The sequence below is a fragment of the Panthera pardus genome, unplaced genomic scaffold, assembly GCF_024362965.1.
Source record: "Panthera pardus isolate Hobbes unplaced genomic scaffold, ASM2436296v1 HiC_scaffold_25, whole genome shotgun sequence".
Lineage (NCBI taxonomy): Eukaryota > Metazoa > Chordata > Mammalia > Carnivora > Felidae > Panthera > Panthera pardus.
The window spans coordinates 88,342,589-88,366,559 of record NW_026526821.1 but is presented as its reverse complement, the minus strand read 5'-3'; the positions used below and the strand labels follow the sequence as shown (position 1 = coordinate 88,366,559).

Here is a 23,971-nt window from a genome sequence, read left to right as displayed (position 1 = left end):
TTAGCACCACTCTGAGTATCATCTTTTAGAATGCCAACTTTCCTATTCTGTTTACTTCACAGAAAGTTATATTTAAAAACAAAAAATCATTCCTAATCTGTCAGAAATTATATCTTAATTTAACATGTTTTTCTTTGATTAATACCGGTATTGAAAATTTTTTCAGAGATTTTCTCTCTCAAAAATAATAAACATTAAAAAAAAAAGCGGGGGGCGCCTGGGTGGCTCACTAGGTTGAATCAGTTGAGTGTCCAACTTCGGCTCAGGTCATGATCTCATAGCTCTTGGGTTTGAGCCTTGCATTAGGCTCTGTGCTGGCAACTCTGAGCCTGAAGCCTGCTTTGGATTCTGTGTCTCCCTCTCACTCTGACCCTCCCCTGCTTGCTCTCTGTCTCTCTGTCAAAAATAATAAACATTAAAAAAAAATTTTAAAACTCTCTTCAGATGTTTTTAGTTATTTATATATCTTCTTAAAAATTTCCTGTTCATATGCATTGCATTTATATTTTAATAGCTTTATAATATTTTATTATGTATTATTTCTTTAAAATATGGATGCTAACCTTTAATCTGAATGTTAATCTCTAGTCTGATATATAGTCGCAAATTTTTTTTTTTTTTTTTTAGTTTTATGTGTCTCTAACTTTGCTTTTCTTTTCCAAGGCATTATAGAAATTTAAATTTTTATGTCAATATATTGATTTTTAACTTTATAATTTGTCTTCCTTATTCGAAAGAATATTTAATTATTTGTTTACATTTGATCTTGGTATTTCTGTGGTTATTTTAAATATACGTATCACAAACAAATAAAAGTTTATTTTAATATAGAGTGTGAAGTTGGATTTTATCTTTAATTATTTTTTAAAACTACACATCACTTCCAGTAACATTACAATAACATTATCATGTTAATCTTTTACGTTATTCAGCACAGATTGCCATAATCAAATGCCATAGGCTGGTACCTTACACAACAGACATGTATTTTTTCACAGTTCTGGAGGCTGGAAGTCTGAGATCAGGATGCCAGCATGCTTCTGGTTGGGTTCTGGTGAGAACTCTTGCTGATTTGCAGATGGCTGTGTTCTCATCACGTCCTCACATGGCCTTTCCTCACATGGCATCCTACTGTCGCCCACTTCTTTTCTAAGGACACTGATCCCATCAGATCAGGACCTTTCCTCATTTAACCTTAATTATCTAAGTTTTATTTCCAGATATAGCTACACTGGGGGTTACGGCCTTAACATATGAATGTTGTGGGGACATAATTGTTCCTTAATATCCTTCTTTTCCCAACATATTTCGGAGGCTACTTTTATCATATAATATATTTTACAGGGGTGCCTGGGTGGCTCAGTCAGTTAAGCATTCAACTCTTGATTTCAGCTCAGGTCATGATCTCATGGTTCAGGAGATTGAATCCCGAGTCAGGCTCTGTGCTCACAGCAGGGAACCTGCTTGGGATTGTCTTCCTCTCTCTCTCTGCCCCTCCCCTGCTCCTGTTCTCTCCCTCCTCCCCCAACCCATGTCAAAATAAATAAATAAACTTAAAAAATAATAGATTTTATAAATACTAAGATCTTTTGCTAGGCTCTATGATTCCCCACCCCCCTTTCCTCTCTGTCTTGAGCGAATGTAACATTTTTTTGATTATTATATTTGACATAGTATGGTTTAATTTCGTATAGGACATGTACATTCTCTAAAATCCTCTTTTTAGGACATGCTAACTATTTATGTTCTCATTCTTCCAGATTAATTTGATAATCACTTTGTCACATCCCTTTTACCACTTACAATATCCTCCCTCCCCCAAATTGAACTATAGTGTTGTTATGCAGTGAATCTGTAAATTAAAATGGAATTATTTTTTTTCAGTATTTGGTGTTTTTCACCAGGAATATATATATTTTTCTTAATTATTTGCCTTCATGTATTTTGGAGAGGTATTTTATATGCTTTCCATAAGTCCTGTTTTTGGTGTTTTATGTTTTTTTTCAAGGTAATGTTTTTAGGAAAGTTTTTTGCCCCCAATCATATTTATTAACTAATATTACTGTATTCTAGGGAGAAGAGTCCTTGATTTTGTTTGTTTATTTTATATTTGTCCATGTCAATGATTTTACCAATTCGGTTATTTTCCTGAAAAAAGCTTTTTCTTTTAGAAAACTTAGATTCCTTGCAAGCAATTTCTTTTTTGTAAAGCAGGGGTTCTTAACTTTTTCTCTGTGACTGATACATTTGAGATGTGACGGATCTACACCACTCAGCAGGGAACTGCCCTCTCTTCTTCATGCAGTCGTATTTGGTATCATTAAGAGGAGGACACTTTCCAAGCATACTGTTTGAAATGTGTATCTCTGGAGAACATTAATCTTAATGGAGTCTTTCTTTGTAGATGTGCTGTATATTCTTTTGAATGGAAGAACAAATAGCAAAATACCTTTTTTCTTTCCAGTAGATCAGCATCAATCTGTAGAGGCAGAAAGTAGATTAGTGGTTGCTTTGGGCTGGGAGTAGCTAGGAGGATAATTTAAATGACATAGGTTTTCTTTTTGAGATGAAAAAATGTTTTAAAATTGACTGTGATTATGTTTGCACATGTCTGTGAATATACAAAAACTAAAAACCATTAAAGTATATACTTCAAATAGGTGAGTTGTATGGTATAGGGATTAGATCTCAACAAGGCTATTAAAACATAGCATCTGATTAAAACATTGATTAAAACATAGCACCTCTGCATCACATACATTTACAGTCATTTAATTTATTATGAGACAGAGTAGTTGACGCCACAGATGTTAATTCTATTTATAGTATTATATTACCCAGCAAAGCAAACTAGAATAAGAACAACTGAAACATCAAAACAAATCTCAAAAAGAAACACTATATCTAACTGATTATGCTACTTGTTTATCAAAAATCTATATATCTTTCTAACTTTCTGTGTCATATTTCAAACTACTCTTTCTGGTTCAATTATTAGTCAATACATAAATTGGAAACGTTTTGAAAGATACGATATTTCAGGTATTAATATGTGTAGTATTCTCAATGCTGATTTCAAAACATGATAGAGATCTGACCCGATCCATCTCACTTGGAATTCAAATTTAGCAATATATTAGAAAATTATATGCTAATACAATGGAGAGTTTGTATCAGGAATGGTCCCACATCAGATGATCTGCTAATATAGTTGTTAATAATATAAACAGATCATCTGATAATACCGAAAAGGTATTTTTTAAGATTCAAAATTATGGAACAATGTAATTAATTCCATGTGGCAAAAACCTCATGTTTCATAGATATTATATATAGTGAACATTTCAGTTTGTTATGGTAGGTGGACAAGGGTTGTACTGGGATAGTGTTTTTTTGTTTTTTAGTTTATTCATTTTGAGAGAGAGAGAGTGAGAGACAGAGAATCCCAACCAGTCTCCATGCTGTCAGCCCAGGGCCTGATTTTTAAAAAGTGTAGTAAGGAGGAAAAGGAAGCACACAAGCCAAAGATAAACGTTGCTTTGTTAGGAATCTCTGATTATCTGAATACAGAAATTTAATTCATAGATTAAACAGGTAAAACTATCATTTTGTGATCAAGAAGACAAAGTCAAATGTATATCCCCAAATATGGAGGAAATAAAGAGACGAAAGATATGAAAGGAAAGTTAAGAAACATGATGGATAGCTGATGCTCATTTTTTATCGTATCTAACTGAGATTTAGAAAGGAAGGATAGACACAAAGGAGAGGACTTTGATAATTAAATAATTAAAAGAAGGAAATTTCCAGATTCCCATAGTTGAAAGGCTGTATTGAGTATCAAGTAGGGTAAATGAAGGCAGACACTTCTTTCACATCAGAAATGCTGTATTTTAGTTTGAGGCCAAACGAAAGGCATTTTCAAACATGAGGATTCAGAGTTTATGCTTTACCTCTCCTGTTTTATTGGTATTGTACAAAAAATGAAAAATCCAAAATACAAGATGGGATAGGATTAAAATAAAATGTGTGCAAAAAAATGAGTAAAACTCATAGATAAATCTAAATAGCTATTTGATTATTTGTAAAGTTTAATGCTATTAAGAATCCATATGGAAGGAGAGAGACTTAATGTTTAAAAAGTTTTTTAATGAAAACTCTAGATTATTTCATATAAACAGGAAGAAAGTATATAACTTATTAATAACCACTGTAAGAAAATTAAAAAGAACTAGGATCCAATGAAAAACATGAAATAAAAAAGAAGCAATCATTGTAAATGGGAAACTTAAGATGGAATAGGTTTATGGGGAACCTGGGTGGCTCAGTCAGTTAAGCGTCCGACTTAGGCTTAGGTCGTGATCTTGCGGTTCGTGAGTTCAAGCCCCGCGTCAGGCTCTGTGCTGACAGGTGAACGTGGAGCCTGCTTCGGATTTTGTGTCTCCCTCTGTCTCTACTCCTTGTCCGCTCCACTCTGTTTGTCTCTCTCAAAAATAAACATACATTAAAAAAAATTTTTTAAAAAGATGGAGTAGGTTCAGATACGTCAGCAATCACAGGAAATGTCAAAGAATTAGGAAGTTTTATAGTCTGGTTACTGAGACATATTCATACATTATGGTGAGTATGAAAAAAGTGAAAATACGGTAAGAGGAGCAGAAATGGCAATATTCTCGAAGGCAAATAGAATTGAATTTGAAGACCATTAAATGGGAAAGGAAAGGAATATTTTGTACTATTCTAGTTTTAACCCACCAAAAAGAGAATAGCCTTTTTATAGAGGACAAGCAAGCATCAATATGTATAGAACAAAAACTGTTAGTAATAAGAGAAATTGATGAACTGTACCGTTATGGGTGAATTCAGTATGCCTCTTTCAGGAATTGAGAGTTCAGACAGGAAGTAACCAAATTGTAATTAAGAGAATTTGAATATCAAAATTACTGAACTTTCACATAGTGACATATATACATCTTTGAATCGTCCCCACATAACCTACCTTCCATGTCATTTCAGTTTTCAGTTTTACTGATAAGAGATTATGTATGGACTTTATTTGTAACTTTTATTTTCCTCTTTATTTAGGTTTGTTTTCTCTTTGTATTCTTTGTATTCTCTTTGTATTCGGAAAAAAATTTCATTTTTTTCCTGTTTAATCAGACTTAACTAAGATTTGTCTGTTTTATTGATATTTTTAACGAGCTTTTGTTTTCATGGATCAAATTTTTCGTGTCTCTATGTTATTTCTGCTTTTAATTTGATCAATTTTTATCTCTTGTACTTATGATTTATTTTGGCTTTTTGAGTTAGCTTTGTGGATTGAGTGCTTAGTTTATTTTCAGTCTTGTGTATTTTCTGCTTGCATTTAAAAATATAAATTTTATTTTGAAATTGCCTTAGCCACATCACATAGGCTTTGATATCAAGTATTACATTTTGTTCATTTAAAAATAATATGCAATATCAATTTTGATTTCTGTTTTGACTGAAGAATTATTTAGAAGTATGTTTTCAAATTTCCAACTGTTAAAAATATAGATCATGGCTTACTGGAGTCTCTACTCAGCTCTTTCCTGCCTAAATCTGGTGTTACCTTGAGCCAGGAAAGGGCTAGACCCTTTCTGGAGAGCCTTTACCAGGCGAATCATCAAACAATTAAATAAATTAAAAATTTAGTTTTATTTTTAATAATTACAGTGTTTTTCCTCATTGTCTTTTGTTTCCTTTAGTCTTACTGCTCTGATCCAAACCTTGTGTTAGATTTGAAGAACCTCATTGTGCTTTTTGCTGACACACTTCAGGTTTGTGATTTCTGTTTACATAAACTTTTCTAGATTAGTATGCATCAGGTGTAAATCTTTTCATTGTCTACTTAAGCTTAATAAATGCCTTTTAGTTTTTAGTTGTGTTTCTTCTTTTCCTAGAGCTAGATCTTTTAATCTTGTATAGCATTTCATTGTTATCACTTTGACCAATTTATATTCTCATAAATAGTTCCAATCCCCCCCTTTTTTTTGCTCAGAGCAAGTCAATTAATTGAACCACTCACTACCTTAGTTTTTTTTTTTTTAATGTCCTTAATTCAGATACAGTGCCTGAGTGATTTTGGAGTTTTTTTGGTGTTTTTGTTTTTTTTTTTAAGTTTATTTATTTATTTTTGTGTGAGAGAGAGGCAGTGTGAGCAGGGGATGGGCAGAGAGAGAGGGAGACACAGAATCCCAAGCAGGCTCTGCGCTGTCAGCACAGAGCCAGATGCGGGGCGATCTATCACATTTCCCTCCCTACTCCTGAAATTTGCTAAGGGTATAGGATGAGTTGCAGGGAGGACTTAGCTGACATTGTACCAGTATATATTGATTTTAATTATCATTTGTTTATTTTTTTTCTGACTAGCTTAAATATTTTGGTATGTATCTTTTGATTCTTGAGATAAACACTAGACATGAAGTGGGAATGAAACATGCTGCTGTCATGTTTTCATTTAAATCTTTGACCAGAATATGATAATATCTTTCAGTGCCTGATCTCTTTCATGTTGAAAAAAAAAATCACCTTATAAAATGAAGCTGTTTTCTTATTTTGTTTCAGGTGTATGGTTTTCCTGTGAATCAGCTTTTTGACATGCTGTTAGAAATCAGAGATCAGTATAGTGAAACTCTGCTAAAGAAGTGGGCAGGTATTTTCAGGTGAGAAATTATCTTTGTCGTGTGTGTGCACGTGCGTGTGCTAGTGTATGTACACACGTTTATACATAAGGCTTCTCAATATTATAAGCAACAAGTATGTGTGGCTTATTTTATTATAGCTGTGATCCAGGCTATGATTCAGAATTCAAGCAAATTGAAGAGATGTCCCAAATAAAGTTCCCAAGATAACTGATCTCAGTGCATCATGTCTATTATGTGGAGACTCCCCAGATCCCATTTTGGCTTTTTTTTTTTTCCCCCTTGAATACCATCCAGATCATCTTGAGTCTTCTTAATATATTTGTTGGTTTCCTCTTTGAGGATCATGCCTACTATATAGCTCACTTGTAGGGTGGTAGCTATTGAACCCCTTTGAGTAATGTAGGCTTTTTTGGAACCTTTTTGAAGACTTACTTATATGGTTCCTCAAATTCTTCCTTCTCTACATATAGAGATGAGGTGTATTACAATCCAGTGTTTGAAACATGTTATTTAAATTGTTATTATATCATGTATACACTAATAAGACAGTTATTGCCCTGTTACACCTTGCATTCACAAATATCTCCTTAGACTATTTTCTTGGCACACAACTCATGTCATATCACTTGAGTTTCTTCTTCTTTTGAACTTTTATTCCCTTATTTAATGTGATCTTCCAGCTTATTGCAATAGCCTGTCCCCAGATAAGCTTACCCTGTTTTTAAATTTTTCTAGCTTTCAGATACTACATTTTTCCTTTAATATTACTAATGGTACAATTGTATTTTAGGGGAGGATTATGTCTCTATGAACCTTGAAAATTCATAACATGATATATCCATGGTCTTAAAAGTGTCTGATCTGATCCCTTCAGTAAATTTGGTTTTGATTTTCGTAGTTTGGTCTCTGCTTTTAGAGAAACTCCAGTCTAGTTAAGGAGTCAGTTCCTCTGGATGAAGTTCATCCTTAATACAGAATAGGAGATAAAGTAAATGAACATAATTTGGGTTTATCATAGAAGTTACTTTTCTTCATCTGCCAGTTTTGAAAGTTAGAACAGAACTAATACAGGATTAAATAACATAATCAAATGTGTTTTCTTTAAAAAAAACAAAACAAATGAAACCTCTTTGCTTTTTTCTGGAGCACACACATCCTTTTGTTTTTACTACCCATTTGCCTTACAGCTTCTACATGTTGCTGTAAAATTTTGTCTCCTCTGTAAATCTCATATACTGTGAGATCATGTTCATAATTGTGTTCCCTCTGTTTCAGAGTAGTTTTCTTTTTGTCTTCTGTCAAAGGTGTTTTTACCTGCAATGAATAGTTTCATTGTAGAGGAATAGAATAGGAACTAGAAAACATTCGTTTTGGTGGTTTGTATACACAACTGTTTGAGTTTACCTGAAAATTACTTGTAATCACTACAGTGATTAACCAGCCCACCCTTCCTCCATTTTATTTCTAGAAACATACTTGATTCTGACAACTACAGCCCTATACCAGTAACAAGTGAAGAGATGTATAAAAAGGTGGTAGGACAATTCCCATTCCAAGACATAGAGCTGGAAAAGGTGAGGAATAAAATAAAATTCTCTGTTTGATTTGGCATACTCTCAAAGCTTTCATTTTATCAGTTTCATTGAAGGCATTACCTCCAACTCAGTGCATTAGAGCTCTAGAACACCCCCAGAGAACGATTTTGGGGCTTAAAAGAACAGAAGTTCCTTTTTGAAAATCAGTATATGATTTCGGGGTCGAAGTGTTAAGGGTATTGCTGGGCATGTTCCAATTTGGTTTATACTTTGAAATACTTACTGTTATCATACTCTTAGGACATTTTCTCCCCCACACATACAGTAAAAATTACCCTGTGCTATATAATATATAATTCTATTGGTATATAATTCAACAGTGCATTGAGTCATATATGTACTGCCATAATAATGATACCAAAATAGTTCCATCATCCCCCCAAATTCCCTCATGCTGCTCCTTTTAATTTTTTTATTAGATGTTTTTTCTTAGTGTTTATTTTTTGAGAGAGAGAGAGAGAGAAAGAGAAAGAGAAAGAGAAAGAGAAAGAGAAAGAGAAAGAGAGACTGAATGCCAGCTGGGTAGAAGCAGAAAGAGGGGAGACACAGAATCTGAAGCAGGCTCTGGGCTCTGAGTTGTCAGCACAGAGGCCCATGCAGGGCTCAAACCCATGAATCGTGAGATCATGACCTGAGCCAAAGTCAGACGCTTAACCCACTGAGCTTACCCAGTGTCTCATGCTGGTCCTTTTTAAATCAGTTTCTCCCAACCCTAACCCCCAGACTTTGGCAACCAATCTGGTTGCTGTCCATCTACTTTTGCCTTTTCCAGATTGTCATGTAAATGGAATCATACAGTAGGTAACCTTTTGAGGCTGGCTTCTTTCACTCAGCGTGATGCTTTTGAGATGTGTCTAAGTTGGTATACGTAGCAATAATTCATTCCTTTTTATTGTTGGGTATTTACCACAGTTTTTTTTTATCCCTTCATGTGTGGAAAGACATTTGAATTATTATTTAGTTAAATTTATAGCTTATTTTTTTCGTGTCAGGAAACTTTTGGAAACACTTTCTTAAATTTGAGGTTGTTAAGTAGACACTTTGCAATGTGGAAGAAAATTCCTTTTGCATTTTAATTAATTTCTAAGTATCTTCAGCATATGTTAGTTTGTGACTTACTTTCACTAATTCTTTGCATTTACAGCAGCCATTTCCAAAAAAGTTTCCTTTCTCTGAATTTGTGCCAAAAGTTTACAACCAAATTAAGGAATTTATCTATGCCTGCCTGAAGTTTTCAGAAGATCTTCACCTAAGGTATGTCTGAAACAGTGGAAATGCTGCAGATACTGAGACTGGGAGTCTTATGTGCAGAAATATCCCGAAAACCTTTGGATACTCTTTTCAGCTGATTACGAAAGTCGTAATATTAGCCCTTCACAGCACAGTACTGCTATATTGATAAAATCATGGTAAAAGTGAAAGTTGGAAACTTGTGAATAATGTTTTGCTTATATTACTTAGCTTATTTTCTATTTTCATTATAAATTTGCATTTCAACATTTTTTATTAGTAAGAATTCACTGGAAAATAGTATATTAGTTTTTACATTCTACTTGATGAAATTTTAAGGCCACTAGGGGAGTAGCAAATAAAATCCTTTGGAAATATCCTTCTTTCCAAATATCCTCTGGACTTGTTAAAGGTATCCATATCTCCTTTAAATTGTTTGACTAACATGTTCTGAGCCTATTTATGTAGCAGATACATCCTGTTTACTGAGACTGCAGAAGTAAAAGACACAGTTCTTTGCCCCCAGATATTGTCAGTATCTACTGAGGATATTAGGCATGGAAATATACGATGGCGAGTGTTGAAATATGTTTAATTTACTTGCAGAACACCTAGAAGACTACTTAATTCATCTTAAAGAATTTGAGGGAGAATAATCATCATGATTGGCTTTCAAAGGAGTCTTCTCCCTTCAGTGAATGATACCACCATTCACCCAAGCCAGAAATCTAAGAATCATTCCAACTCCTTATTTTCTATTAATAACTTTTTATTAAAAACAAAGTTTTAAGCATTGGTCTAATTTTTGTAAACACTTTACAAATGTATTAAAAATGTCTGTAAAATTCAAAATAGTACTAATCTATGAGGTCCTAGAAAGTGTAATCCATTTTTCAGAGGAAGAAAGTGAGGCCGAGAGAGGTTAAATAACTTTATCAAGGTCACACAAGATTAAGTGTTTAAGCCAGGATTCAAATCTGATCAGCATCAGCCTCAACAAAACAATTACTGCAGTTTTTAGAATTCTTACACTTTGGCCTCAGTGTGTTAGTATTTTACATGCATAATCTCAGATAATTGTCATAATGTTTCTTGCAGGTAAGTGTTAATTGTTCCCATTTAACAAATGGCTCATTTGTAAATGAGCCTCTGGAAATCCAGTTGGTGACAAAATTATATTGATTGGTGTTTGTTTGTTTTCAGTTCTTTTTTCTTTAAAGTTCTCTCTTCCCAGTGTGGCTGCTTTCATTCACATTGTAGTTATAATTGACTTGGGCCATTTTAATAGTCTCCTAATTGTTCTTATTTGTCTGACTTTGCTTTCCCAACCATCTCCTCATTCTCCTCATCTCCTCATTGCTTTCCCTTTCTCCTCATTCTATTCTGTATGTTCCCTAGAGTAATTTTTCTACAATCAAATCTTATCATTTAACTTTACATGCTCACCTTTCCAAGGATTCCTCATGGCCTACAGCATAAAGTTCAAACTCTAACCTGATGTACTTCTCTATCTGCCTGCTCCCTCACCCCTTGACCTAGTCTCCCTTGTAGCCTTCCTGGCTCATATCCCATGCTAATTTCCGTGTCAGTCCGTGCTTCAGTCCTAACAACCTATTTGGTATTTTCTGATCATAAGATGCTATTTTGGACTTGACTTTTCTCCTGACTCTATCTCTACTTAAAATCACTTTTTCCGTGTTTTTGCTCCTCTCTTCTACCATCCTTCAAGGCTCATTATAAGCCTTTAATGAATGGAGGCTTTCTGACCACCTCCATCCCTAATGGAGTTGATCTACTGACTCCTTTGTGCTCTTTCTGTACCTTATGAATACTGTTGATCAGAGCTGCTCATAGATTTGATTGCTCTCCTTGTATCTGTGGTGTTTCTGTAGGCTCCTTTTATCTATGCGTTAGCCTGTAGGCTCCTTTGTTTATTTGCTGGTTTATTCACCTCATGTTATAGGTAATCTGTCATTTGTCAGATTGTACTTGGTAGTGAGGACATTAAGATGCTGAAAATACAGTCCCTGTCTTCAAGGAGTGTGTAATCTGAGGAATTGAACAATTGGTGATAAGCGCTATCACGGAGAGACAGAGCATCAACATAGGAACCAAATGTTGAGACAAATTAAGGATGTTAGAAAAGGCCTCTTGAAGGGTAGAAACATTTAATGTTTTGTTCAGCACAACATCTCCTGCACCAGCTCAGTCAATTAAGAAACAACAACAACAAAAAAGAATGAGTGGATGGAGTGTATGGCATGCCAGGGAATTCTGAAAGTAAATATAACTGGAAAATAGTTTGAGTAACTTGTTTGATAATCATTCTTACTAATTAAAAAATGAAGCATGGTTTGTAGAGTTCATTTGTTCTTTTCTCTGAAAATGAGGTTGATTTCATGGAAATGAGATTATCTTTGGAAGTTATAAACCAAAAGTTGTTTACCCCTTAGGGCCCACCCTCTCTACCACTACCTCCGAATGACTTAATAACTGAGAGTGATCTCTAGGGTACTGATACGTATGTTACCATATAAAAAATATTACAAGTTCATTGCATCATGACTCTTTCTATCCTGTTTTGGAGGAAGGGCAATATGATAAAGGGATAATGTTGAGTAAATTGTTCAAAAGTCTTTTTTCTTGCTTGAATATATCAAGTTTTTGCCTGAAAACTCCCTTTGTTATGTTTAACATTGACAATTAAAAATAAATATTCAGGGGTGCCTGGGTGGTGCGGTCAGTTGAGCATTCCACTCTTGATTTTGGCTCAGGTCATGATCCCTGGGTCATGGGATTGAACCCCATGTCAGGCTCAGTGCTGAGCATGGAGCCTGTTTGGGATTCTCTCTTTCTCTCCCTCTGCCCCTCTACCCCACTTGCTTTCTCTCTACCTCTAAAATAATTTTAAAAAAAATTTGATTTGGGAAGATTTTACAGGTGCCTTTATTCTTTGGTTTACATTTACCTTATTTTCTAGGCTATATTTACCTTCTAACTTGGAGTGACAGAGACCACTTTGACAATCATAGCTGTCTAATATGGGATATAAGATAACATATAGGGGCACCTGGGTGGCACAGTTGGTTAAGCATCTGACTCTTGATTTCGGCTCAGGTCATGATCTCACGGTTCATGGGATTGAGCCCTGTGTTAGGCTCTGTGCTGACAGTGCAGAGCTACTTGGGATTCTCTCTCTCTTTCTCTGGCCCTCCCCCACTCATGCATGTGCATGCATGCTCTCTCTTTCTCTCTAAAAATAAATAAATAAACATTAAAAAAATAATATGTATAAAAACAATTAGTTCTCTTAAACACAAGACTCTTAAAATAAGAAAAACTGCTGTACTGACATTTTTATGAAGGCTTAAGGATAATTATTCTTTTAAGTCAAACTCTTTTTCTTATAAGAATTTTCCCTTTTACATTGGACAGAGGATGCTGAATAACACGAGAAATATTGAATTATATGAATTCTGAGGACGCAAAACTCTGAAAGAAAATTCTTTTAAAAGTAAGCAAATAAATGGTATTTCTTTGGTAAAATAATGTTCTAGCACTTGCGCTGGACTTAAAAAGTAGAATACACACACACACACACACACACACACACACACAGATTCTTTTAAGTTACAAAATTAGATCTATGTAAAGAATTTAGGAGATAGAGAATAGTCCAAAGAAGAAAAAATTTGAAAGACTCAAAATTTTAACACATAGTGATAACCACTCTTTATATATGGGAAATCTTTTTCTTTTAGTCGTTCTTGCATGTGAATACATGCACATGCATAGGACTTTTTTTTTTTTTTTAAAGCAAATTACTGTGAGATACTTCTGTTTACAATATAGAAAGCTGAAAAGAGTATTGCTTCCTCCTTAACAATGAACAAAACAAACAAAACAATTAAACTACACAATGAGGTTCCGGAAGATGGCGGCGTAGGAGGACGCGGGGCTCACAGCGCGTCCTGCCGATCACTTAGATTCCACCTACACCTGCCTAAAGAACCCAGAAAACCTCCAGAGGATTAGCAGAAGGGAGTCTCCGGAGTCAAGCGCAGACTAGAGGCCCACGGAAGAGGGTAGGAAGGGCGGCGAGGCGGTGCGCGCTCCACGGACTGGCGGGAGGGAGCCGGGGCGGAGGGGCGGCTCGCCGGCCAAGCAGAGCCCCCGAGTCTGGCTGGCAAAAGCGGAGGGGCCGACAGCAAGCGCGACTTAGCGTCTGGGAGGTCATAAGTTAACAGCTCTGCTCGGAAAGCGGGAAGGCTGGAGGACAAAGGGAGGGAAAGCTGCTGAGCCCCCGGACGGCAGAGCTCAGCTTGGCGGGGAACAAAGGCGCCAGCGCCATCTCCCCCGCCCATCCCCCAGCCAAAATCCCAAAGGGAACCAGTTCCTGCCAGAGAACATGCTCACTCCGCGCAAACACCCAACTCTGTGCTTCGGCGGAGCCAAACCTCCGGCAGCGGATCTGACTCCCTCCCGCTGCCACAGGGCTCCTCCTGAAGTGGATCACCTAAGGAGAAGCGAGCGAAGCCTACCCCTCCAGCCCCCGTGCACCTTGCCTACCCACCCCTGCTAATACGCCAGATCCCCAGCAACACAAGCCTGGCAGTGTGCAAGTAGCCCAGACGGGACACGCCACCCCACAGTGAATCCCGCCCCTAGGAGAGGGGAAGAGAAGGCACACACCAGTCTGACTGTGGCCCCAGCAGTGGGCTGGGGGCAGACATCGGGTCGGACTGCGGCCCCGCCCACTAACTCCAGTTATACACCACAGCACAGGGGAAGTGCACTGCAGGTCCTCACCACGCCAGGGACTCTCCAAAATGACCAAACGGAAGAATTCCCCTCAGAAGAATCTCCAGGAAATAACAACAGCTAATGAACTGATCAAAAAGGATTTAAATAATATAACAGAAAGTGAATTTAGAATAATAGTCATAAAATTAATCGCTGGGCTTGAAAACAGTATACAGGACAGCAGAGAATCTCTTGCCACAAAGATCGAGGGACTAAGGAACAGTCACGAGGAGTTGAAAAACGCTTTAAACGAATTGCAAAACAAAATGGAATCCACGATGGCTCGGCTTGAAGAGGCAGAGGAGAGAATAGGTGAACTAGAAGATAAAGTTATGGAGAAAGAGGAAGCTGAAAGAAAGAGAGATAAAAAAATCCAGGAGTATGAGGGGAAAATTAGAGAACTAAGTGATACACTAAAAAAAAATAATATACGCATAATTGGTATCCCAGAGGAGGAAGAGAGAGGGAAGGGTGCTGAAGGGGTACTTGAACAAATTATAGCTGAGAACTTCCCTGAACTGGGGAAGGAAAAAGGCATTGAAATCCAAGAGGCACAGAGAACTCCCTTCAGACGTAACTTGAATCGATCTTCTGCACGACATATCATAGTGAAACTGGCAAAATACAAGGATAAAGAGAAAATTCTGAAAGCAGCAAGGGATAAACGTGCCCTCACATATAAAGGGAGACCTATAAGACTCGTGACTGATCTCTCCTTTGAAACTTGGCAGGCCAGAAAGGCTTGGCACGATATCTACAGTGTGCTAAACAGAAAAAATATGCAGCCGAGAATCCTTTATCCAGCAAGTCTGTCATTTAGAATAGAAGGAGAGATAAAGGTCTTCCCAAACAAACAAAAACTGAAGGAATTTGTCACCACGAAACCAGCCCTACAAGAGATCCTAAGGGGGATCCTGTGAGACAAAGTACCAGAGACATCACTACAAGCATAAAACATACAGACATCACAATGACTCTAAACCCATATCTTTCTATAATAACACTGAATGTAAATGGATTAAATGCGCCAACTAAAAGACATAGGGTATCAGAATGGATAAAAAAACAAGACCCATCTATTTGCTGTCTACAAGAGACTCATCTTAGATCTGAGGACACCTTTAGATTGAGAGTGAGGGGATGGAGAACTATTTATCATGCTCCTGGAAGCCAAAAGAAAGCTGGAGTAGCCATACTTATATCAGACAAACTAGACTTTAAATTAAAGGCTGTAACAAGAGATGAAGAAGGGCATTATATAATAATCACAGGGTCTATCCACCAGGAAGAGCTAACTATTATAAATGTCTATGCGCCAAATACCCGAGCCCCCAGATATATAAAACAATTACTCATAAACATAAGCAACCTTATTGATAAGAATGTGGTCATTGCAGGGGACTTTAACACCCCACTTACAGAAATGGATAGATCATCTAGACACACAGTCAATAAAGAAACAAGGGCCCTGAATGATACATTGGATCAGATGGACTTGACAGATATATTTAGAACTCTGCATCCCAAAGCAACAGAATATACTTTCTTCTCGAGTGCACATGGAACATTCTCCAAGATAGATCATATACTGGGTCACAAAACAGCCCTTCATAAGTTTACAAGAATTGAAATTATACCATGCATACTTTCAGACCACAATGCTATGAAGCTTGAAATCAACCACAGGAAAAAGTCTGGAAAACCTCCAAAAGCATGGAGGTTAAAGAACACCCTACTAACGAATGAGTGGGTCAACCAGGCAATTAGAGAAGAAATTAAAACATATGTGGAAACAAACGAAAATGAAAATACAACAATCCAAACGCTTTGGGATGCAGCGAAGGCAGTCCTGAGAGGAAAATACATTGCAATCCAGGCCTATCTCAAGAAACAAGAAAAATCCCAAATACAAAATCTAACAGCACACCTAAAGGAAATAGAAGCAGAACAGCAAAGGCAGCCTAAACCCAGCAGAAGAAGAGAAATAATAAAGATCAGAGCAGAAATAAACAATATAGAATCTAAAAAAACTGTAGAGCAGATCAACGAAAACAAGAGTTGGTTTTTTGAAAAAATAAACAAAATTGACAAACCTCTAGCCAGGCTTCTCAAAAAGAAAAGGGAGATGACCCAAATAGATAAAATCATGAATGAAAATGGAATGATTACAACCAATCCCTCAGAGATACAAACAATTATCAGGGAATACTATGAAAAATTATATGCCAGCAAATTGGACAACCTGGAAGAAATGGACAAATTTCTAAACACCCACACTCTTCCAAAACTCAATCAGGAGGAAATAGAAAGCTTGAACAGACCCATAACCAGCGAAGAAATTGAATCGGTTATCAAAAATCTCCCAACAAATAAGAGTCCAGGACCAGATGGCTTCCCAGGGGAGTTCTACCAGACATTTAAAGCAGAGATAATACCTATCCTTCTCAAGCTATTCCAAGAAATAGAAAGGGAAGGAAAACTTCCAGACTCATTCTATGAAGCCAGTATTACTTTGATTCCTAAACCAGACAGAGACCCAGTAAAAAAAGAGAACTACAGGCCAATATCCCTGATGAATATGGATGCAAAAATTCTTAATAAGATACTAGCAAATCGAATTCAACAGCATATAAAAAGAATTATTCACCATGATCAAGTGGGATTCATTCCTGGGATGCAGGGCTGGTTCAACATTCGCAAATCGATCAACGTGATACATCACATTAACAAAAAAAAAGAGAAGAACCATATGATCCTGTCAATCGATGCAGAAAAGGCCTTTGACAAAATCCAGCACCCTTTCTTAATAAAAACCCTTGAGAAAGTCGGGATAGAAGGAACATACTTAAAGATCATAAAGGCCATTTATGAAAAGCCCACAGCTAACATCATCCTCAACGGGGAAAAACTGAGAGCTTTTTCTCTGAGATCAGGAACACGACAGGGATGCCCACTGTCACCGCTGCTGTTTAACATAGTGCTGGAAGTTCTAGCATCAGCAATCAGACAACAAAAGGAAATCAAAGGCATCAAAATTGGCAAAGATGAAGTCAAGCTTTCGCTTTTTGCAGATGACATGATATTATACATGGAAAATCCGATAGACTCCACCAAAAGTCTGCTAGAACTGATACATGAATTCAGCAAAGTTGCAGGATACAAAATCAATGTGCAGAAATCAGTTGCATTCTTATACACTAACAATGAAGCAACAGAAAGACAAATGAAGAAACTGATCCCATTCACAATTGCACCAAGAAGCATAAAATACCTAGGAATAAATCTAACCAAAGATGTAAAAGATCTGTATGCTGAAAACTATAGAAAGCTTATGCAGGTAATTGAAGAAGATATAAAGAAATGGAAAGACATTCCCTGCTCATGGATTGGAAGAATAAATATTGTCAAAATGTCAATACTACCCAAAGCTATCTACACATTCAATGCAATCCCAATCAAAATTGCACCAGCATTCTTCTCGAAACTAGAACAAGCAATCCTAAAATTCATATGGAACCACAAAAGGCCCCGAATAGCCAAAGTAATTTTGAAGAAGAAGACCAAAGCAGGAGGCATCACAATCCCAGACTTTAGCCTCTACTACAAAGCTGTCATCATCAAGACAGCATGGTATTGGCATAAAAACAGACACATAGACCAATGGAATAGAATAGAAACCCCAGAACTAGACCCACAAACGTATGGCCAACTCATCTTTGACAAAGCAGGAAAGAACATCCAATGGAAAAAAGACAGTCTCTTTAACAAATGGTGCTGGGAGAACTGGACAGCAACATGCAGAAGGTTGAAACTAGACCACTTTCTCACACCATTCACAAAAATAAACTCAAAATGGATAAAGGACCTGAATGTGAGACAGGAAACCATCAAAACCTTAGAGGAGAAAGCAGGAAAAGACCTCTCTGACCTCAGCCGTAGCAATCTCTTACTCGGCACATCCCCAAAGGCAAGGGAATTAAAAGCAAAAGTGAATTACTGGGACCTTATGAAGATAAAAAGCTTCTGCACAGCAAAGGAAACAACCAACAAAACTAAAAGGCAACCAACGGAATGGGAAAAGATATTTGCAAATGACACATCGGACAAAGGGCTAGTATCCAAAATCTATAAAGAGCTCATCAAACTCCACACCCGAAAAACAAATAACCCAGTGAAGAAATGGGCAGAAAACATGAATAGACACTTCTCTAAAGAAGACATCCGGATGGCCAACAGGCACATGAAAAGATGTTCAACGTCGCTCCTTATCAGAGAAATACAAATCAAAACCACACTCAGATACCACCTCACGCCAGTCAGAGTGGCCAAAATGAAGAAATCAGGAGACTATAGATGCTGGAGAGGATGTGGAGAAACAGGAACCCTCTTGCACTGTTGGTGGGAATGCAAATTGGTGCAGCCGCTCTGGAAAGCAGTGTGGAGGTTCCTCAGAAAGTTAAAAATAGACCTACCCTATGACCCAGCAATAGCACTGCTAGGAATTTACCCAAGGGATACAGGAGTACTGATGCATAGGGGCACCTGTACCCCAATGTTTATAGCGGCACTCTCAACAATAGCCAAATTATGGAAAGAGCCTAAATGTCCATCAGCTGATGAATGGATAAAGAAATTGTGGTTTATATACACAATGGAATACTACGTGGCAATGAGAAAAAATGAAATATGGCCTTTTGTAGCAACATGGATGGAACTGGAGAGTGTGATGCTAAGTGAAATAAGCCATACAGAGAAAGACAGATACCATATGGTTTCACTCTTATGTGGATCCTGAGAAACTTAACAGAAACCCATGGGGGAGGGGAAGGAAAAAAAAAAAAAAAAAAGAGGTTAGAGTGGGAGAGAGCCAAAGCATTAGAGACTGTTAAAAACTGAGAACAAACTGAGGGTTGATGGGGGGTGGGAGGGAGGGCAGGGTGGGTGATGGGTATTGAGGAGGGCACCTTTTGGGATGAGCACTGGGTGTTGTATGGAAACCAATTTGACAGTAAATTTCATATATTAAAAAATAAAAAAAAAAATTTAAGAGAAAAAAAATAAAATAAAAATAAAAGTCTAAAGTAAAAAAAAAAAATTTGCCATACAGAAAAAAAAAAAAACAAAAAAACAAAAACTACACAATGAAAACTTTTTTTGGAACCCATCAGACAGCTGAAGTTACAGGGTAACCAACTGCCCTGAAATCTAAGATGAGGCTAGCCCCTCTAAGGAGAGTAGCATGATGCACAGATTCCCGTACCTGTGGCAGATCAAGAAAGAAAGTTGTAGGTACTATACAAGTGAGAAGGAGGAAATCAATCAAAGCCTTAGGATTGCTAAAACCTTAGTTGGAACTGGCATGTCAGTAAGGAACCTCTAGTTGTGAGTCCGAGATCCAGAACATTCCCTCATATGTTCTTTTCCATGGACCTCTACTGGGTGCCCTTGAGAAAGATTGGGGGTTGAAGAAGAGAGCAGAAAGAACCCTCCATGATATTGCAGGTGTGTAGAAAGGGGATCAGCCACTGCTGTGAGAAAGGCATGAAGCCCCACCCCCATGGTTTGGACCCTTCACTTACACAGATCAAGAACTGCATCACTGGAGTAAGGACAGCAAACTCTGTCTCTCTGCAGGGTACAGGAAAAGACCCATTCTTTGTACAGGAAGCACTGAAGGAAAAACATCCTTTTACCCCTGGAACAAAGGCAGAAAACAGTCCTGTGCCTAGGATCATACCGATACTATTAAAGGTCTTCTAACATTGGGGGAGGGCAGAAAACTGTGGTAGACCCACTGGAGATATAAAGCAGAGTTGGCTGCCACTAAAAGGATGGCAGGGATGTTGAGCAAGCTCTGCTTCTGAGAACTGGGCACACAGGGCCTACCCAAGACTGAAGCTGGCCAGGACAACAGAGAAAGTCCATTGGTCTCCATTAATAGTTTCGCAGCAACTAAATAACAAGTGGCTGCAATCTAGCACTGATTGATGGGCAAGAATGTAGAGGAAGATCCATTCTATATCATAGGCATACAGGTATAACTGAGAGCTGTGGGTGGTACAGAAACTTTATGAAAAACCCTCTGGGGTTCCAGCACCCACACCAGTCCCATGCAATTATTAGGAGAATTTGAAATCTGTGACGCACTGAAGATAACCATGTGAACAACAAAACCCAAACCCAGCTCAACTCCTGCTTATGCAAATGGCCCAACAGGAGGAGAACGTGGTCATTTCCAAGTATAAATACTGTTACCTCAGATTCTAATGTCTTACATATGAAATCCAATCTTCAATAAAAAATGTGAGACATGCAAACAAGCAATTAAAAACAACTCTATTGTCAAGGGACAATGAAGTCAACAAACCAGACTCTGATGACCCAGATGACAGAACTTTTAAAGTTAGAGACTTTAAAATACCACGTACATGACTAGATAGGGACTTTTGGTAGAGAAACAGACATTTTTAGAGAGAGTCAAATGAAAATGCTTGAAATAAGAAACTGTTTTTAAGAGATGAAGACTTCCTTTGAGAGGCTCATCAGTAGACTTGCCACAGCTGAAGTAAGAAGTCAGGGAACTTGAAGATAGGTCAATGAAAGTTTCCCAGACTGACACACAAAGAGAAAAAGAGGTGAAAGAAATAAAGTGCCCAAGATCTGTGGGGCAGTTACAAACAGTATGATTGAGGGGCCAAGAAGAAGATAAAGAGAACAGGGGGACAATATTTTAAGAGATAATAGCTAAGAGTATTCCAAAAATAATAAAAGACATCAAACCAGAGACTCCAGATTTTGAGAACCTCATTAAGATAAACAGCAAAGCAATAGCAACAAAGCAAGCAAAGAAAAATACTTAAACACATCATTTTCAAATAAGCGAACATAAAAATTAACATAATGCCTTAAAGACATTTAGAAAAAAAAAAAAAAAGATGCTATATGTAGGTGTAATGAAAAGCATTATGGGAGACTTGTCCAAAACTATGCAAGCCAGAGACAGTGGAGCCACATGCTTGAAGTAATCAGACAAGCAAATCAAGCAAGACTTCTATAGACAACAGAATACCTTTCAGAAATAAAGTGAATTTTTTTTAGCCAAACAAAAGCTGAGATAATTAATTGCCAACAGACGTGTGTAGTCTTTCTGCAGACATAAAATAAAAGGAAATTCTTTACATAGAAGGAGTATACAGGGTAGAAACTTATACACATGAAGAGATAAATGATGAAATAAAGGGCTTTGGGAATGGTTAAAACTAATTTTTTTTCCTTTGTTTTTAATTGCTCGGTTTTTTTTTTTTTTTTTTAGGTTGTACAACATGATTTTTTTAAGGCAAAGAAGTGTGGTGATTTAATATACACATACATTAAGAAACAATACAATTACTTTTAATTAACATATTTACCACTTTACGTAGTTACCATTTTTTGTGTGTTTGCTTTGTTACTCCTTCTCTCCCCCATCTGTCTCTCTCTTTCTCCCTCCTTCCCTCCCTAGTTGTTTCTCTCTATATATGTATCTGTGTGTGTGTGTGTGTGTGTGTGTGTGTGTGTGTATAATATTATAAGTCCTATGGTTTATATTAATTTTGATTACTTGGTTAACATATTGTCTGTTCTCCCTCTATAATTATCATTATCATTTTCTTTTTATAATAAGTTATGTTTGTATTTTTGTTGAAATACTTTGAGACTATGTATTCTGTTAGTTGTCAGATGTTCTTCACCTTTCTCCCTCTTACAGTCTCCATTCTTGCCTGGAGGCGCGCCTGGGTGGCTCAATCAGCTGGGCATCTGACTTCAGCTTAGGTCACGATCTCACTGCTCCTGAGTGCAAGCCCCGCATCTGGCTCTGTGCTGACAGCTCAGAGTCTGGAGCCTGCTTCCAATTCTGTGTCTCCCTCTCTCTCTGCCCCTCTGCTACTCCCACTCTGTCTCTTTCTCTCAAAAATCAATGCTAAAAAATTTTTGTTTTAATAAAAAAAATGATTCCTGTCTGAATCAGTTTTTACTCTGATAATTACTGGTTTATGATTTTTAATTAATTTTTATTTTTTAATTCCTTGTATAAATATTACTTGGCATTCTATTTTAAGGGGTTCTTCCTTGCTATCTATCTTCTATCTGTCTGTTTGTCTGTCTGTCTACCTGTTTATCTATCATCTATCATCAGCTAAAACACACGGATTCTTAATTCAATTGGTTCATTCCTTTACTATCTTCATTCCTTTTGATGCCAGACTGTCCCAGATGTAGGGAGTGTTAACCTTTCAGACTAGCTCCTATGCCTTGTTGGTGCATTCCTGTCACATTTTGGGACATTTCCTTACTTAACCATGGTATCATTGATTTCTCCAAGGGGCCCACTTCCCTTTAGTGTTGAGTGGTATCTTGAAAATAAGATCTGGGCATGTGTCTTTTTTTTTAAATGTGTCATTTTGAGTCAACAAATAGGTGCTTCTTGGCTCTTGATACAATCTGTGTCATTGGAGCGTACCTTAATGAATTTAGTGATGTGGTTGAATTTAAGCCTGCATGCTGGCTATTGTTTTTCTGTTTGTCTCATTCATTTTTTGCTCATCTTTTCATGTTTTCCTTCCTTCTTCTTGACCGAATTTTTTTAGTATTGTGATTTATTTTCCTATTGGCTTTACTTCAGTATAGCTTTTTCCCCCCAATTGTTTGTTTGTGTGGTTGCTGTGGGGACTACAGTGTACATTGTTAATTTATCACAGTTTACCCTGAATAATATATCATTTTGTATGTAATTTAAGAATCTTACCACAGCGTAAAATAGTTTATCTTCTCTTTTTTTTTTTTGATGTTGTTGCCACATATTTCACTTATATACCTGTTTTAACCGTAAAATAGTTTATTGTGTGTTTGAACATTTAATAATATTTTACAGTTCAAGAAAAAAAATTGTATTATTTTTACCCACTACATAGTTACCATTTTCAGGCCTTCTCATTCTTTTCTACATATCGAGGTTACCCTTTGGCATCATCTTCCTTCAGCATGAAAATTTTTCTTTCAGCATTTCCTTAGGGTATATCTGCTGGTGTGGCATTTTCTTGGCTTTTAAAAATATTTCTAAAATACTTTAAAATAATTTTAAAATTATTCTAAAAGTATTTTTATCACCTGTGTTTTCAAAATATATTTTCTAAGACATGGACTTCTAGGTTGATAGTCTAAAGATGTCATACCACTGTCTGCCTCCATTGTTTTCTGAAGAGAAATAAGCCATTATTATTCTTGTTCCTCTGAACGTATTGTCTTCTTTCCATGGTTGTTTTTAAGATTTTCTTTTTATCTTTGGACTTTACAATTTGATCTAATATTCTTTTTTTTAAACCTTATTCATTATTATTTCTGAGAGAGAGAGACAGAGTTTAAGCAGGGGAGGGACAGAGAGAGAGGGAGACATAGAATCTGAAGCAGACTTTAGGCTCTGAGCTGTCAGCACAGAGCCCAATGCGGGGGCCGAACTCACCAACTGTGACAGCATGACCTGAGCCAAAGTTGGACGCTTAACTGACTCAATCACCCAGGCACCCCATGACTCTGATGTTGTTAAATGACTCTGATGTTGTTAAATGTGTATGTTAATTTTGTGTGGGAGGTACTAAAGCTCTTGGATATGTGGGTTGAAATATTTTGTCATGTTTG

At 36.9% G+C, this 23,971-nt stretch overlaps 1 protein-coding gene across 6 annotated transcripts in view; it reads left to right on the top strand.

Moving 5' to 3' along the window:
* Positions 1-23,971, top strand: part of EXOC6B (exocyst complex component 6B) — a 613,936-nt gene that overhangs the window by 317,864 nt on the left and 272,101 nt on the right. For 5 of the 6 annotated variants that reach the window (XM_053890818.1, XM_019441650.2, XM_053890817.1 and 2 more), the window contains exons 12-15: positions 5,730-5,801; positions 6,589-6,686; positions 8,137-8,242; positions 9,408-9,517. In XM_053890818.1, the coding sequence (XP_053746793.1) occupies positions 5,730-5,801; positions 6,589-6,686; positions 8,137-8,242; positions 9,408-9,517 (386 nt within the window). The remainder of the gene's footprint in view (positions 1-5,729; positions 5,802-6,588; positions 6,687-8,136; positions 8,243-9,407; positions 9,518-23,971) is intronic. The other variant, XM_053890816.1, reaches the window with a different exon arrangement.